Below are 14786 nucleotides of genomic sequence, written 5' to 3' on the forward strand. Positions count from 1 at the left end.
TGAACTGTACAATACTGTCAGTATTGTGTGTAAATCTAGGATGGATAGAACCCAAATGATGGACTAAATTAACTCAACTGGCATCTTAGAGGGAGAGCCACTGACTATGGAAATGGGACCTGTGTTCATATGTAAGAAGGATGAATAATGTTCTGGTTCCACCCAGGATACGGTTAAGTTTCTGCAGTATCCAGGAGAGGGCAGAGCTAAGATACAGAGGTCATTCTGTATCACCTTACATCATTACCAGGGATGGAGGAAAGGGATCCTCTTCCAGGGAGGAGTTCCTTCTGGTTCAGAAAATGGTGGAGGGTGCTGTCCACTACTGTCTATTAATTATTGGGGTTTTTTTCCCCCCATGTGAACCACTGTTGTTTCCAGTAAATTGTTCTTATCTCAAACTCCGTGGCTTTTGCCTTTCTGCTTCAAATTTTCCTCTCCATCCCACTGCAAAAGGGAGCTGAAGGGAGAAACAGGGAAGTAGAGAGACCAGCATGTGGTTTGGAGAGTCTCAGTGGGGGCACAGAATTGGGAAATAGCATTCCCAAAGGTCACTGTGTGTCACTCCACCTGTGTGAGTCAGGCAGAGCTCCAGCAAGTGGAAAGAACAGCCCCACACACCACCCATATCCATATGTACGTCCAGTCTTCCCCCTGGAGTTGAGTTCTTCTCAAGCAGGGAGGGGACAGGCTGAGCTCAGCCCACAGGCTGCTGCTGGTGCTCACCTGCCTCTGTCTGCTTCGTGCCACATCTGTAGGATGCACACCTGCTCCATGTGCATGGACCTGCTGGGAACACAGCTTCAGCCTCAGCACTAGAACTGCAGCTCTCTTGCCTCTCTCAAGCTTGTAGGATCATAGGTTTTGGGATTACTGATGTAGCCAAGGAAAAATGTGGACACAACATCTCCATCCTTCCCCCATTTACTAGCTTAATGCATGCTGCATATGCCAATACTTAATCAAGGAACAATCCAGATAAAAGAAGCAGACCTACACTGGTGCCATCAACTTATTGCTCAAGGACACAGCGATCACGTCCAGCCAGACACATCCTTCTCACTAACAAACCTCTCGCTTTTTAAGGCAGAGTCTAAGTTCCATGAATTTCAGTTTGCTGTTCAATTAATAAAATGCCTGAAGCACACAGAAAAAGCTCAGTACTTGAAAATATTTAAGGCTTCCGGGTCAACTACAGGAAACACCTTGGTGCCGATACCTCAGCAGAAGACTAAGTCCACACAAAACACAAAAATCCAGAAGTGCATGGAGTGCAAACACACATGTGGTATGCAATGTGAATGTCAGATTTGACAGGTGTATCACTTCCCAGCATCTGTGTGTATGCAGGCAAGGCTAACACATTGTCAAGGACCTTTATTGAACTTTTAACACCCCTGCAAAAAGGCAACACTGTGCTCTAGCCTGGAATACAACAGCCATTACTGAGCATTCTTAGAAAACATTACATGGAACAAGCAGTCTGTGGAACATGTGCCACAATAAAACAAACACCACCACACAACCCCACAAAGTTAAGGGACACTAATAGAAAACAAGAGAGCACATTAGTCAAAAAACAAGGTCAAGGACCGAGTCAGTGAGTTTCAACAACTTGTAAATCAGCCTAAGTTTATCCCCACAGAAGACTCTGCATATCAGCTGGAAGAACAGATTAAGGAAAAAAACAAATACCAGGAGGAGGAACTTCTTTGTGACTCCTCTAACACTAAGAAGGTTAAACATGACTACAGCACTATGCTCACAATTCCTGATGTACGAGAACACTGCATAACTCCCCACTCTTGCATGATTTACAGAAATCATGGAACATAATCCAAGTGTACTGTCTAGCTTGAACGCACCAGTGTTCGCACCACCACACCAACTCCAAACATGGCACTTAACAACACCCTCCCAAATGCTACTGTGTTCTTACCAGAACAACCCTTGGAAGTCAAGTCCTTACTTTCAAATGCTTGGAAGTAAATTCCCTCGTGACAGGCACCATTTTCCAGTTACTGCGTATGCAGACAATTTCACAAGGACTTGTCAGTGCAGCAATGAAGTCAGCTGAGGGTGCAGGAGTCCAACTCATCCAAGAGCATTAACATTGATAGGGTTTGAGGCAAACCACAAAAGCTGAAAAACCCTTGTTTCTGGTGACTTTTCTACTACACTGCATTATTTTCTTATTTACAGCTTTGATGCCTGCATAATGCTTTAAACCCACTACCAGAACCAGTGATTGTCACACAACAGTTGAGTAACAGCTCAATTCAACAGAAATTCCAGGTTTCATATTCCTAAGTACAAAAATTATTTTTTAACTCTTCTAGCACAAACAACATAAACTATAAGCCACTTGGCAAACTGACACTGAACAAAACTCTCAAGCAAAGGACGGATACCTACAGATAAAGCACAGACTGCCCGTTTCTTTGTTTCTTTCCTGAAAACCTCTCACAGAGGTATGCTAGTTCTTTAAAGAAATGAAATACATCTCTTACTGAATTCTTTTTCTTATTTAAAGTTAAGAGAAAGGCACAAAGAGTAAGAAATCAATATACAGAAGTCCTGAAACTATCAGGAAAAAAACCATGTTAACTCCACAGGGCGGGGATTTGTAGGAGTTGGGGTCAGTGAGCTGAAATGAGGAACCATTGGTGGGCAAAGCAGAACAAAGATTTACAAAGCTCTTGGATACTCCCACCTATGAGAAAACATCCATTTTAGGAAAAGACAGAACTGTTACAGGTGGTTAATAACCGCATTTAAACTGACAAGAAGCAGTACTGGAATTGTTTTCTTCCTGTAACTACGAACTTAACATTTTACTACTCAGAACTATATTTACTGAAACAGATCGTTCAAACCGACTTAACATTCAATCCAACGCCATCAATCACTGAACTGTTCAATATGTGGAGACTTCACAATCCATGATCCATAGCTGTGTTGCTCTAAGTAGCTCTGCAGCAAGCTCTTAGCTTCTTGGTACAACTGAGATTTAATCTAAAAAAAGAAAAAGGAAGAACCTTGAAAAATCTCAAGAATTACGGTTACAGAGATCTGCGTTCTTTACCACCAAACAGGTAATAAGCATGAACACTGTAAAAAATGACACCTCTCCCTGTGCCAGCTCACCTTTGCCTCGTGGTATGTTGCAAACTGGAGCAGATCACCCCGTCCTGCTTCCCCGGCGAGCATCCTGAAGCGGCTGAACATGGCGGCCTTGCACAGGCGGCTGGCCAGGCAGGTGCCGCTGCGGAACGGGGAGCTGCGGGCAGAGCGGGGAAACAGGGATGGAACTCGGGAACAAACTCGCTACAGGGAGACTGCTCTGATCGTTACAGGGGCTTTTTCCCTCCCTCCTAACACTCTGTGAATGCCGTCACACTGGAATTCATCTCAATTAGAATCCACCTCAATTAGAATCCTAATTAGTTGTATGCATTGTGAAAGCGAAAACATTTTTAATACTAAAGGCAATGGACTACAGATATCTCCAATCAGAGAACTGCTTTGTTTGGTGTCTTGGTATCTCACTGTGAACTTACGAGATCTCTAAAACTTCATCTAATTACAGGATGCTTTCAGCTAACACAGGAGAGAACTTCTCTCATGGTTAAGAGCTGAATACTCCCAATAAACCAGCACAAACCCATTATTTCCAACAAAATGAAGATAAATGTGGACCTTTCAGTGGTTTTCCCGCTTAATCCATCCACAACTTCCAGGGATGCATCTGACAATGTCCAATTCAAGCTAAGTGACCACTGGTTCAAATCTGTTTGGACTGGCAGTGCAGCTTTCACCAAGTAAATATGAGATCTGTTAACCAGGTAAGGCACGGGAAGCTTTGAAATAAGTTCATCATCAAGACGCTGCTTTATGGTTATGTCCAGTCCTTTTGTATCCTTACAAGTTCCACTTCCTAGTAAACAGGACAAGATCAGTCACATACAAGTACATCAAATTAAGAAGCTAAAAATTCAGACATTTCTGCGTTCTTAATCTATTATTGTCGGTTTTTTCACGTAAAACTCATGTTTGCAAAGATCAGTTCCAAGATCCACAGAACAAAAATTATTTCCCACTTTCTTCTCCAGAGGCACTATTATTTTCATTGGATGCTTTTCTTGAACCACTGTTTTTCACCAACTCTTTATGTTCCCTGCAGAAGACACCACTAAAACAAAACTTCAACCTTTCAAAATAAAAATACGCCGAGGAGTTTTCCCAGATTACCACACATCCAACAGCATTTCTGACTGCCTACCAAATAAATACACTCTGGTCCACTGCATCTCAAGGAAAAACTCTCGAATTCTTTAAGGAGTTTGTGGCTAAGTTCATACTCTATAAAATGCAATCCAACTGTAATATGAAAACACACCAACCACCCCAACCCCACCTGGACCTTGCACTGAACGTACCCACAAGAATGTTGCTGATGTACACGGGCTCGATGAAGTGGCTCAGCAAGGCTCCCTGAAGACCAACCACCTCCCACTTGGTCAGCTTGTCACCAGCTGACATGCTGCTCACTCTGACAGTCTTGGGGGGACAGCAAACAGCCAGGTAAATCCTGCCTTCCAGAGCAACGTGCAGGCTCAGCTCTTCACTGGCTTCGTAAGCAGACAGAGACTGAGGACCGAGATGCCTACGGCAGGACAAGAGCATGGATTTCAGTGAGAAAGCATTCTGAGCAGAGATCACAGCAAGTGGCATCTCAATGCTGTTTCTCAAAAAATAATCATCAGTAGATCTAGGCCTTGTATTATCTTCAGTGTCTGCAATTCTTAGAAATACCAGACTGAGTGCCTAGAATACTGAAATCAGTATTTAAATAGGAAACAGCCACTTGATCTAATCTTAGCCACCAGTTGTGCACACATTAAAAAGATCAGCTGCAAACAAGCTGTCACTTTCTGTCTACTCTAACAGAAGTTACTTGTGAAAAAACAGCTGTAAGGTTCTTAAAATCTCCTTTAAAACGTACCTCACACTGTGATTCAAAATATTTAAACTACAAGATACAACACATAAGGGAGACAAACCACTGGTTGTTCTGAACCAGAACAGTTTTTCCCCTTAGTTACAAAGGGGTAAGACATCAAAGCAGAGCCTTTTGTTTCAACTCAAGGCTTTTTGTACTCCAATCTTGTAGTGCACAGGATGGCATTGAGTCACTACACCCACTTGCTCAGTGGTTAAATTCATGATTTAATATATTTTAACAGTACCCTGGGAAGGGGGTTAACAGGTTATTGTCTGTAATAAACAAAAGCTCATCCTATAACCCCTGCAGACGTTTTTGTATCATCACATTGAGCTGTATCTCATATTTATCACTACTACCTTGTACGTTAATATTCCCAAAATGAGATAATAATTCATCTTCTCTCTATCTTGGGAAATGCCACAATACTTACACCTCTGATTTTAACTGAGCAGTTCCTTTAGGAAGCTGGTTCATGTAGAGAGAGAGGGTTATATTTTGCTTGAAGGTAAGCAGCTTCGAGTCTGGTACTGTGCAAAATATGGATCTCTCTGCCTTGGCTGGATTTTTGTTATAGAACAGCAAAAGATGCCTGTACAAATACCTAGAAGAAAAATAAATTATATTTTACACAATGCAATGTAGATAGACATTTACATTATTATGTATTATTTATCAGTTCATACAGCCATAAAATTCAATTGCAGAAGTAAAACTGCAACAAACTGTCTGCAAGGGAAGGATTTGCAGGGACATTCTCACCTGAGCAGGGAACGCCTGGCAGTGACAATGGCATGGCTGTCGTGCAGGAGCCTCCCACAGGACTCGAAGCGCCGGCTGTAGTTGCATTCTCCTGTGCCCAGAGCTACCACTTCATGCTGCCCACCTAAAACCAGAGACGGCGGTAGGGTCACCTGGCCTGGCTGCGCCCACCAAGCTGCTCCCACGCTCTCAGTGCTCTGTGGGAACAGGTTTCCCACTCCCCAAAATTGACAGTCAAACCAGACTTGCCCTTTTCAATGATGAAGGCAGCCAGGGAACTGCCACAGCTTTGGTACTCAGTGTGTTGGGCAGTCAGGCGGTTGAACACTTCCTCAAGCATTTGTGAGAACTTTTGATAGATATGTTCTCCTCCTAAATGAAACAACAGAATCCATCAAGACACAAATTCACAGGTAGGTGAACAAAAGAGACTTGCCAAATTATAACCCTGAATGCATGGTGTAAGCACAACCACATGTACTTTCAGGATTCTGAAGATTCTCAGGATTAAATAAAGCTCAAGAACACCTTGATGCTTTTATCATCCATCATATTAACAACAGCTATAGCCCAAGTTCGATCACCTACTCTACACTTGCTCAAGCAAGGACAGAGAATCCTGTTTCTATTTCTATTCTGGACTGGTGATAGAAATTCAATCAATTTACTGAATCCAAGCAATTTACTGAACTGTCCTTTTGTAGAACCAGCCTAGTAATACTAGTTCTTCAAGCCTTCAAAAACATTTAAAACCACAGTAACAACATAGAGATCACAATGTATTAAAAGATGAAAAATTTAAAAAATAAACTATTTGCTGGGCAATTTGAACCAACAGAGGAAAAAATAAGACCATTCCTTACCAGTCCTTGAAACACAAGCAGAGTTTGCTGGAGATCGAAGCTCAGCAGGAACACAGGGAAAATCTAAGAATTTAACAACATTTTACAGTGGGATGGACATTCCTCATTTCTAAGCATGAATTTCACACTATTTCCATCAAGTCGAACTTTCTAATTCTCTATTAATTTTATTTTCTGATTCTAAAGTCCTTGTAAGCTTCCAACGTTCAAGACAGCAAAACTCAAAAGAAGATAAAATATTATGGCAACTGATCTCTGTTGAAAGCAGTATCTCAGTGGGGAACCCTTTTAGTCATCAAAACTCAAACCCACTTGAGATGTACTTCATGTTGCTGTACCTAATGAGTAGCAAATCAAGTGCCACAGCAACAAATTAATTCCTTTAGTATTCCTGGCATCAGCTATCTATGTATTTGTTAAAACAAAAATGACAAAAATAAAAAAGTTTCAGAACCAAACTACAGCTTTTCCCCAAGGATTCAAAAAACCTGACAGAGGCTGATACTGATTTAATAAAACCACAGATATTTTGCATAGGACACTGTTAAGCCAACCATTTCAAGGTTCAATTAGGTGTTGTTACAATATTTACCTGAATCTTCAAAAGACTTTTCCCCTGTACTTTCCAAGTTAAGTAGCTCAGCAAGAGCCAGTTTAGCTGCATTTAACTTCGATTCCTTCTTGTTCTTTCCCAGCCCAGTCTTGTAGCAAACACCATTTATCACAGCACAAAAGGCAAAATAAGGCCTTATGACATCGCCTTTAAAGGAGAAGGAAAAAAAGCAGATGCAATCAGTTAAATTATTTTAAGGCACGTCATCCATGGCTTTACATCCTTATACTAATTCCTAGAACAAACACAAGATAAAAAGGCAATTCTGGCAAAGTACAGCTCTTACCCCTCACCTCCCCAAAAAATTTTGCTGGCTTTTGCTTCAAGCAGTCTTCACAAAGTTCTGGTAACAGCAGTAATTAAACAAAATTCACCTGATCCACTTCTGTAGCACCTCATCACAAGAAACAGCTATGAAGGCAACAAAAGGGCAGCCAAACTCCAACATATGTGGGGATAGTGCAATCAGCAGTAAAAGGTTTCAGCTGCATCACCACCATCAAATCAACTCAGATAACCTCGAGGATAAGCAAATACTACTGAATTTGGTAGCAGAAGTATTTACCTGCCACACTCGTTTCTTTCAATTCGAGCTGCAGGTGGTGTATTTTGGCAAACAGATGCAAGGCAGACACTGGGTTTATTACTCCCTGTTTGTATCTTTCAATCAAATCCAGGTCTTTCTGTGAGGGAAGGGCTGAAAATGTGGTGTCGTCTGCTCCTTTAAAAAGAAAAGGTCCTTAAACAAAATTAAGGAGAGAACTGAACTCACAATGAAAGAGAGAGCTTGTAATAGATGCTTTTTAGATGCTTCTTAAAAAGCAAACCAAAGTTTACTGTAGAGCATTACTGCTTTGTACTGAACCCTACATTAGCAACAACAGCAATTCCAAAATGGTGTGTACATCCTATTTTAAAAGCACCAGTTTTACTTTACTTTTACTTGTAGTAAATCCAGTAATCTCTGAACACAGACAGGTATTAAAAAAAATATCACACAGTGGAACCCGAGTTTTTTCCACACAAAGCTGTGCAGCAGTGGGACTCACTGTTTTAAGACACTTTAAGAGTTTCAGTAACCACTGGATGGATAAAATCATCAGCTTCAGGGGTGTGATATACCCAAGCACAACCACTTCCCAGCCAAGAACTAAAATAAATCCTCACTTTTTAAGTGCCTTAACCTCAACACAACTACTTCAAAGTGACACAATTCAAAATACATCCTGGGACACCTCAAACTGCAATTAAAACCCTACACGACGTTATTTATGAAAATTCATGCAGCAGAACATATTCTGTATTTTGTCAATCTGCAGTACTTTTAATGTTTAACTTAAACTTTATAATTAGGTAATGCTGCAGACTCCACAGGTCACCCTACAGCAAATGGGTAACAAACTTCCAGCACAAAAAGACTTTAGAAGAGGAGGGACAAGCTTAAGGAGATGCTAAAGAAGTCATGTAACAAAATACAGCAAAGTTAGATAAGAAAAAGCAAAGTTACTTTTGGCAGCATCAATAGCCAATCCCGGTGTATAAACTGCGAACTATACCTGCATTTTTCATCACCCCGGGTTCACTGCACCTCATAGAAAGTGGTGGATTCAGCCTTGCAGTCACAGGCTCGGAGAGATCCTTTGAAATTGGCTGTCCGAGAACCTCGGGTGGTAAAATCTTCTCAGGTGCAAGGTTGAAGGTGAACATCGCTGCACCCTCAAAGCAGCCATTGCTGCTCGCCATTTCCGACCGACCTAAGGAAACTCAGCACCAAGGCTGACAGTAGTAAAGACACCCTGCAAAAATAAAAAAACCCAAACCCACTGCAGTTCTCTTAGGTCAAGCTATTTCACAAGAACACCAGGAACAACTCACCCAGGGCTGGGGCAGAAGCCAGACCCGGTGTCCTTTCCCGCAGGGCGGCCACCTCTCCCTTTTATTAAAACCACATTCCCTCATGCGGAACGCGGCTCTGCCCCTCGGAGAACACACCAACTCCTCAAGCCACTCTTGAGGGAGTGAGGGGACCCCAAGCAGCGAAGCTCATCCCTCTCCAGTTTCCAGAAAGAGCTGACGCTGGAGTTGAAGGGTTCATTACCTGCACCTGCTGCGCTCGTCCTGCTGTGGAGGGCTCCTCAGCGCTCACACCCCGCGGGCAGGCGGAGCACGCCCGAGGCCACACGAGGGTGGAGGAGCCGGGGAGCTGCGAGCCGCCCTGAGGCGATGGCCTCCGAGAGCCGAGCAGCCCTGACGCCTCTGCCCGCCGGGCCTTCAGAGCCGGGGCCAGCCCCTCAGAGCCCTTCCCGCCCTTTGCTGAGGGGCGCGGCCGAGGCGCGAAGCCGCAGCTGCGGCTGAGGGAGGAGCCGAGGGAGCAGCTGGAGCAGGGAGGCCGCCGCCCGCTTTTGTCCCTATGCGGCCGGCTCGGCTTCCATAGCGCTTCTCAGCCCCCTGCTCGCCTTCTCGGGCCGCTCCCAGCGGGCAGGGGCGGCAGCCGAAGCCGGGGAAGCACTGACCGGGAGCAGCCGCTTCCCCCATCCCAGCGAAAGCGCCGCGTCCCCGCTTCTTGGTCGTGGCGGCGCTTCCCGCCTTGCGGCTGCTTCCCGAGCCCCTGGCCTCTGGGCTTCACCTCACTTAAATCACACTCTGCAAAGTTACACTCTCTTCTTGTTGTTCAGCCTCCTTGATCAATACAAAAATGGGTCCTGTACAGTAGTTAAATTTTATTACAAGTGTAATAAACTTCATGATTTTTAGCACTAAGGCAATCACAGTTTCATAAGTTATATATATATATATAATTTACACCAGTCTACATTGACAAATCAATTACTGGTCACATCAACAAGGGGTTTGTGTTATGGCAAGTAAAATTTTAAGAAAATTCACAGTTAATCTGCAAGTATTGTAAAGATGCAGGATCATATTGCACATCATAAAATGGACGCTGAGGAGCAGATTTACAGTGTTCCAGCTATTCCTTCCCAGAATATACATTGGTCATCATCATCATCATAATCATGCAATAACTTCAAATACAGAATGGTATCAAGTACCACAGTAAACAGTTACTCACAATGTAAGTTTTAAATAGAGTAGCAAAAAGCTGTTAGGTTTCTCTTTAAACCATATTTAAGTTCTTAAAATATAATAAAACACTTTGATAAAATCAAATGGAGTTAGGGTTGTCACATTGTACTTTTAATATTCTTCTTTGTCTTTTCCTTTCTTTTCCTTTTCATCTTGTAGTGCAGTACCAAGTTTCTTTATAAGGACTGACAAAACTTTGTCCAAAGGATCCATGACACCACGCTGCAGCCACTTAGGGATAGTAGTCCTTGCGTGGTGAAAGCCCAGCTTTTGGAGGATGTAGTCAACACCAACAGGATCAATTTTTCTCCCAGTCCAGGATATTAATCTAAAAAAGCAATAAATAGACACCTCAGTCTCAAATATATAAATATAGGAAACAGGTATTTGTATATACAAAAAAATCCGTTTTCGCCAGTGTTGCTTGTGACCATCTTAAATCTAGGCATTGTTTTGAACTCAATTTAGACAGATATGTTCAAGATGATCAATAGAGCATCCTCTCGAAGGAAGAGTATGCTTAAGGAGGTGAAAAACCTGACTGATATCAATGAGTTTAAGTTTACTGCATCCTAATTCAGAAGAGCCTCTGACAATGCCTTTAATCTGCATAAATTCCAATCCAAAAATTAATGCATTGCCAAAGAAGCTACAGCTAAAGGTGCTTCCTACCTGAGCGTGGGTTCCAAATGCCAGGTATTGCACATAAACTCCCTCCAGTCAACTGTAGTGTAGGTAATGCTTTCCTCTGCCTCTTTGTCAGTGGAGCTGTCCTCAAGGACACCAACAGAGTTCTTCTGCCCTGGACGAGCAGCCAAAATGCGAGGAGGAAAAATTGCTGCAAAGGGGAGAGAGGAGAAACACCAGTCAGTCACGAGCAGCTCACTTGGATTCTGTCTGGACACAGTTTAAATAAAACAAAAGCACAAGTCTCAGCAAAAAGAGAACTACCTGATGTTCCCAGAATTTCTGCAAAAGACCATATATTGCTTAAGAATGGACATGCCAGATTTAAATGCTGCAACTGAACATATTGAGGTAGAAAAGTAAATAATTCTAAAATCAGAAAAATCCATGTCTTGAAAGGGATCCACTGATGAAAGCATTGCAATATCAACAATAAAGCTTTCTAGAAGTTTTCATCTGCCTGTACTGTCTTATGAAGAGAAATAAGGTGTCAAAATAAAAGCATGATTATAAGTTATAGTATTTATTGTCAAATGAATGCCAGATTGTCAGACAAGTGTTACTTCATGAATGACAACTCACCTTTTTCTTTTTCTTTTAGGTAAGCAGACACCAAGTCATGCAGAAACATGATCAGTTCAGCATCCATAGTCACACAGATGTGGTCTGTAAATTCAGTTACTACACTGCATTCCACCTTGGGTTTAACATTTGTATCTATAGTCAGATAAAAATAGTATTAATACACAAGTACATACAGTAAGTCTGAAAGTTCCCAAAATTTGAATGCAGATCATTTAAAACTAGTATTTCTTTCATTGAACCAGCAACTCTTGAGAGGCAGGACCAGAGTTAACATTTCAGTAAATATAAGGAAACCAACCCTATGAAAACAGCCAATGCAGCTGAAATGTTCATATTAATTTCTCTTAGCAAGTTTTCTTTTATAGTGACCAGTGTCTGCACTAGATCTTCACTCTCTCAAAATAACTCCCTCTACATTTTACTACAAAATGTTATCTTTTCTTGCTGATCTGAAGCAATTCTCAGATTAAATCCTCTTATCAGCACACTACCTTTGCCTTTAACTCCTAATTGATGAGAAATAGTTTTTGACAAAAAAAAATATAACTGATTATGTTTTACTGCACCTTGTAATGAAGGCTCCTGGGGCTCTTGAACATGAATAGATTTAAAATCCAGCTGCATCCTTGGCAATGCAAAAATGGTTTCAGTTTCATGGTTGTAACTGGAGCCACCCCTGAAGCCACTTAACAAGCTTGAGCTTTTCACTGTCGTGCTGCTCTCTGGGTTGTTGGCATCAACATTCCGAAGCAGGTTCAACTCTACAGGAACAATGGGACATGTTACATCACGACAAGGCAAAAAAATTAAGAAGAGTCACTTGTAAAACTGCTGCTGTATGATTACTGAGAAGATTTTTGTCTTTTATTCTGCTCCCAAAAGTATGGCTAGAAAAGGTCAATCAAGTCTGCTGTTTATACACTTGAGATTTAGCAGCTTTTCAAACAGCTCCATCTGCAAGCAGATCAATCCCCAGACTGAATGAACCCGACTCAAACCTTCGTTCCTCGTGGCTGTCACGTAGTTGAACCACTCCTTCACACTGGCAACTCCATGGGGGGGATTTTCGTGGCGGCGCCGCGTTATCTTTGTGATGGTGGCCATGGGGCTTTCCAGGGCCCCACAGGGCTTGGTGACCATGGTGTTATGGCCCAAATGAAAGTCCAGGGTTTGCACAATGTACGTGGAGTGTTCACTGGTACCTGCATTGAAGGTGTGGGCACCGTGGGGTGGGAGAGGAAAAAAAAAAGGTAAAAGCAGCTTCGTGAGAGTAGTGGGAATTTTCTCTCATTCTTCTACATGTATTTAATATGAATAATTAGTGTGCCAGTGGAATAAAAGCTGGTGTAAAGCTTGCAAACAACAGAGAAATTAAATCCTCAGTAACCACAGACAATAAAGTTTCACAATATTAAGACAAATATGAGCAATAAGATCATCAAAATTCATCATGGAGCTAGAAAGAACAAATATGCACACATAATTAAAAAGCCAGGCATCCACTTGATACGCTCATCATCAGGAACATATCCAGTACATTTTCAAATGTACTTTGCATTATTCCAGAGATAAAGCAAATTGTGGTAAAGATGTGGAGGGAACAGATTATTTTTAGATAAGTGATATATTTTTGGGAAATATTCTTGATTCAGACAAAGAAAATTAATTTTTCTTTGATTTCTTCTTATGTAATAATACATCATTAAAAACTCATTTAAAGAAAATTGAAGAAATGAGTAAACAGTTTAAATTACCATCTTCCAAAACTTTCTGGGCTTCAGTCCAAAATGCAATATTGGGTTCTTCCAGGTGAAATAAGGCCCATGATTTTGAGCGGAAATTAGGTCCATGAAAACAAGCCAGGGTCATATGGTTCCCGTGCAGGCTCATGGATCCTCCAAATTGCATCCCATCTTCGGGCAGTGGCATCTGGAAAAGGGATATGTGGCACCCAGATACCACCTTCAGAACTCCTGGCCAGTGGCGATGATGGGCTGCATCCAACACTGCAAAGCAAACATGAACAACAAATCTCAGGCAAGATATGCCAGCAATTATTTCTGTATTTGTATTTTTAGTAAAACATGGAATTATGAGAGATATCTTCTTCTCTATTTCACTAACACTGTCTCCTAGATAATTTTTGCAATTAAAACATTTTAATTTGGGGAACATACTGGTTTTGGGTTGCGCTTACATTGCTCGTGTGATGTTTTCTCTAGGTTGTTTGCCATCGTCTTTGGAGGGAGATAAGGAACAGGCCCCCAGGTGGACAGAGCTCTCTTGCTTGTATCAAACTGCTGAGTGAAGAACTCCTGGAGTTTCATTCCTATTTTTATCAGGTCTGGTGTGGTTGACCTTGAAATCATCACTTGGAAGATATCCCATTTCAAGTCCCCATGGACAAATATCTCACTAGATATTAAAAACAGCAAGAAAATCAGAAGTTAATATATTTCCTACTGACAACTAAAAAAAACCCCAAAAACATAACCAAACAATGAACCCTCTGCATTTTAGCAGACATTTACATTGCTGGTTAGCAGTACTGGACAGAAGACATTTGACATTATCAAACATCATACATTTTAAACACAGAAAATATTATTACCTTTTATCAGTCATGCTCGAATCCAGATTATTATACAGATTAATCTTCCATTCATCCTGCAGTTTAAGATCAGCATTACTGAAGATTCCCATTAGGATACTGGATCCCATATAGTCAACACGTGCTTCAGTAGAACCCATAGTGATTTCAATTTTATGATTGGGCTGTTGGTTTGGGTGTTCAGAAATATGAGCTGAAATAGAACCAAGGCAATACAGAAATACAGAATTAAAGAGATCAAACTCAATTTTTCCAGTGATATCACCTTTATTGACTGGATCATATGCTAACAGCAGGAGGCTTTCCAACTTACCCACCATCTCCAGGGTGTTAACATCTATGGTACCTCCAACAACTCCCCCTCTGGAGTCAAGCTGGGATCTTCCCAAGCCCACAGACATGCTGATTTCCCGATCTCTGCTACTTCCCACAGACAGACGGCCCTGGCTTTTCAAACCACTGGTGGTCCACCTAGAACAGAGGTGAAAATAGATAACAACTTTGCAGGTTGTCGAAAGAGAAACTGAGTATTATCTACTGGAAAGCAGTAAATAACATGGTTTAGGCATATGT

At 41.7% G+C, this 14786-nt stretch overlaps 2 protein-coding genes across 48 annotated transcripts in view; both read right to left on the reverse strand.

Moving 5' to 3' along the window:
- Nucleotides 1-1362: 1362 nt before the first annotated feature.
- ADAD1 (adenosine deaminase domain containing 1) lies at nucleotides 1363-9860 on the reverse strand. Of its 6 annotated transcripts, none has more exons than XM_023926550.2 (12): nucleotides 9342-9860; nucleotides 8800-9039; nucleotides 7809-7964; nucleotides 7223-7390; nucleotides 6631-6693; nucleotides 6017-6139; nucleotides 5768-5891; nucleotides 5439-5609; nucleotides 4440-4666; nucleotides 3700-3937; nucleotides 3148-3280; nucleotides 1363-3015 (listed from the first exon to the last, which is right to left on the reverse strand). In XM_023926550.2, exons 2-12 carry the CDS (start codon nucleotides 8984-8986, stop codon nucleotides 2902-2904), a joined length of 1704 nt encoding a protein of 567 aa, XP_023782318.1. In that variant the 5' UTR covers nucleotides 8987-9039; nucleotides 9342-9860; the 3' UTR covers nucleotides 1363-2901. The 6 variants fall into 6 exon arrangements, with proteins under 6 accessions (XP_023782318.1, XP_023782317.1, XP_086746745.1 ...); XM_023926549.2 differs by having other exon boundaries at nucleotides 7809-7982; XM_086890619.1 differs by having other exon boundaries at nucleotides 7809-7958; nucleotides 9342-9827.
- Nucleotides 9861-9943: 83 nt separating this feature from the next.
- BLTP1 (bridge-like lipid transfer protein family member 1) overlaps nucleotides 9944-14786 on the reverse strand; it is a 115493-nt gene continuing 110650 nt past the window's right edge. For all 42 annotated transcript variants that reach the window (XM_086890541.1, XM_086890586.1, XM_086890578.1 and 39 more), the window contains 9 exons: nucleotides 14527-14684; nucleotides 14214-14406; nucleotides 13800-14017; nucleotides 13357-13608; nucleotides 12601-12804; nucleotides 12169-12363; nucleotides 11600-11734; nucleotides 11003-11168; nucleotides 9944-10658 (listed from right to left, as the gene is read on the reverse strand). In XM_086890541.1, coding sequence (XP_086746667.1) covers nucleotides 10442-10658; nucleotides 11003-11168; nucleotides 11600-11734; nucleotides 12169-12363; nucleotides 12601-12804; nucleotides 13357-13608; nucleotides 13800-14017; nucleotides 14214-14406; nucleotides 14527-14684 — 1738 coding nt within the window. In that variant the 3' untranslated portion in view covers nucleotides 9944-10441. The remainder of the gene's footprint in view (nucleotides 10659-11002; nucleotides 11169-11599; nucleotides 11735-12168; nucleotides 12364-12600; nucleotides 12805-13356; nucleotides 13609-13799; nucleotides 14018-14213; nucleotides 14407-14526; nucleotides 14685-14786) is intronic.

The sequence above is a fragment of the Cyanistes caeruleus genome, chromosome 5 (genome assembly GCF_971803275.1).
Source record: "Cyanistes caeruleus chromosome 5, bCyaCae1.hap1.1, whole genome shotgun sequence".
Taxonomy (NCBI): domain Eukaryota; kingdom Metazoa; phylum Chordata; class Aves; order Passeriformes; family Paridae; genus Cyanistes; species Cyanistes caeruleus.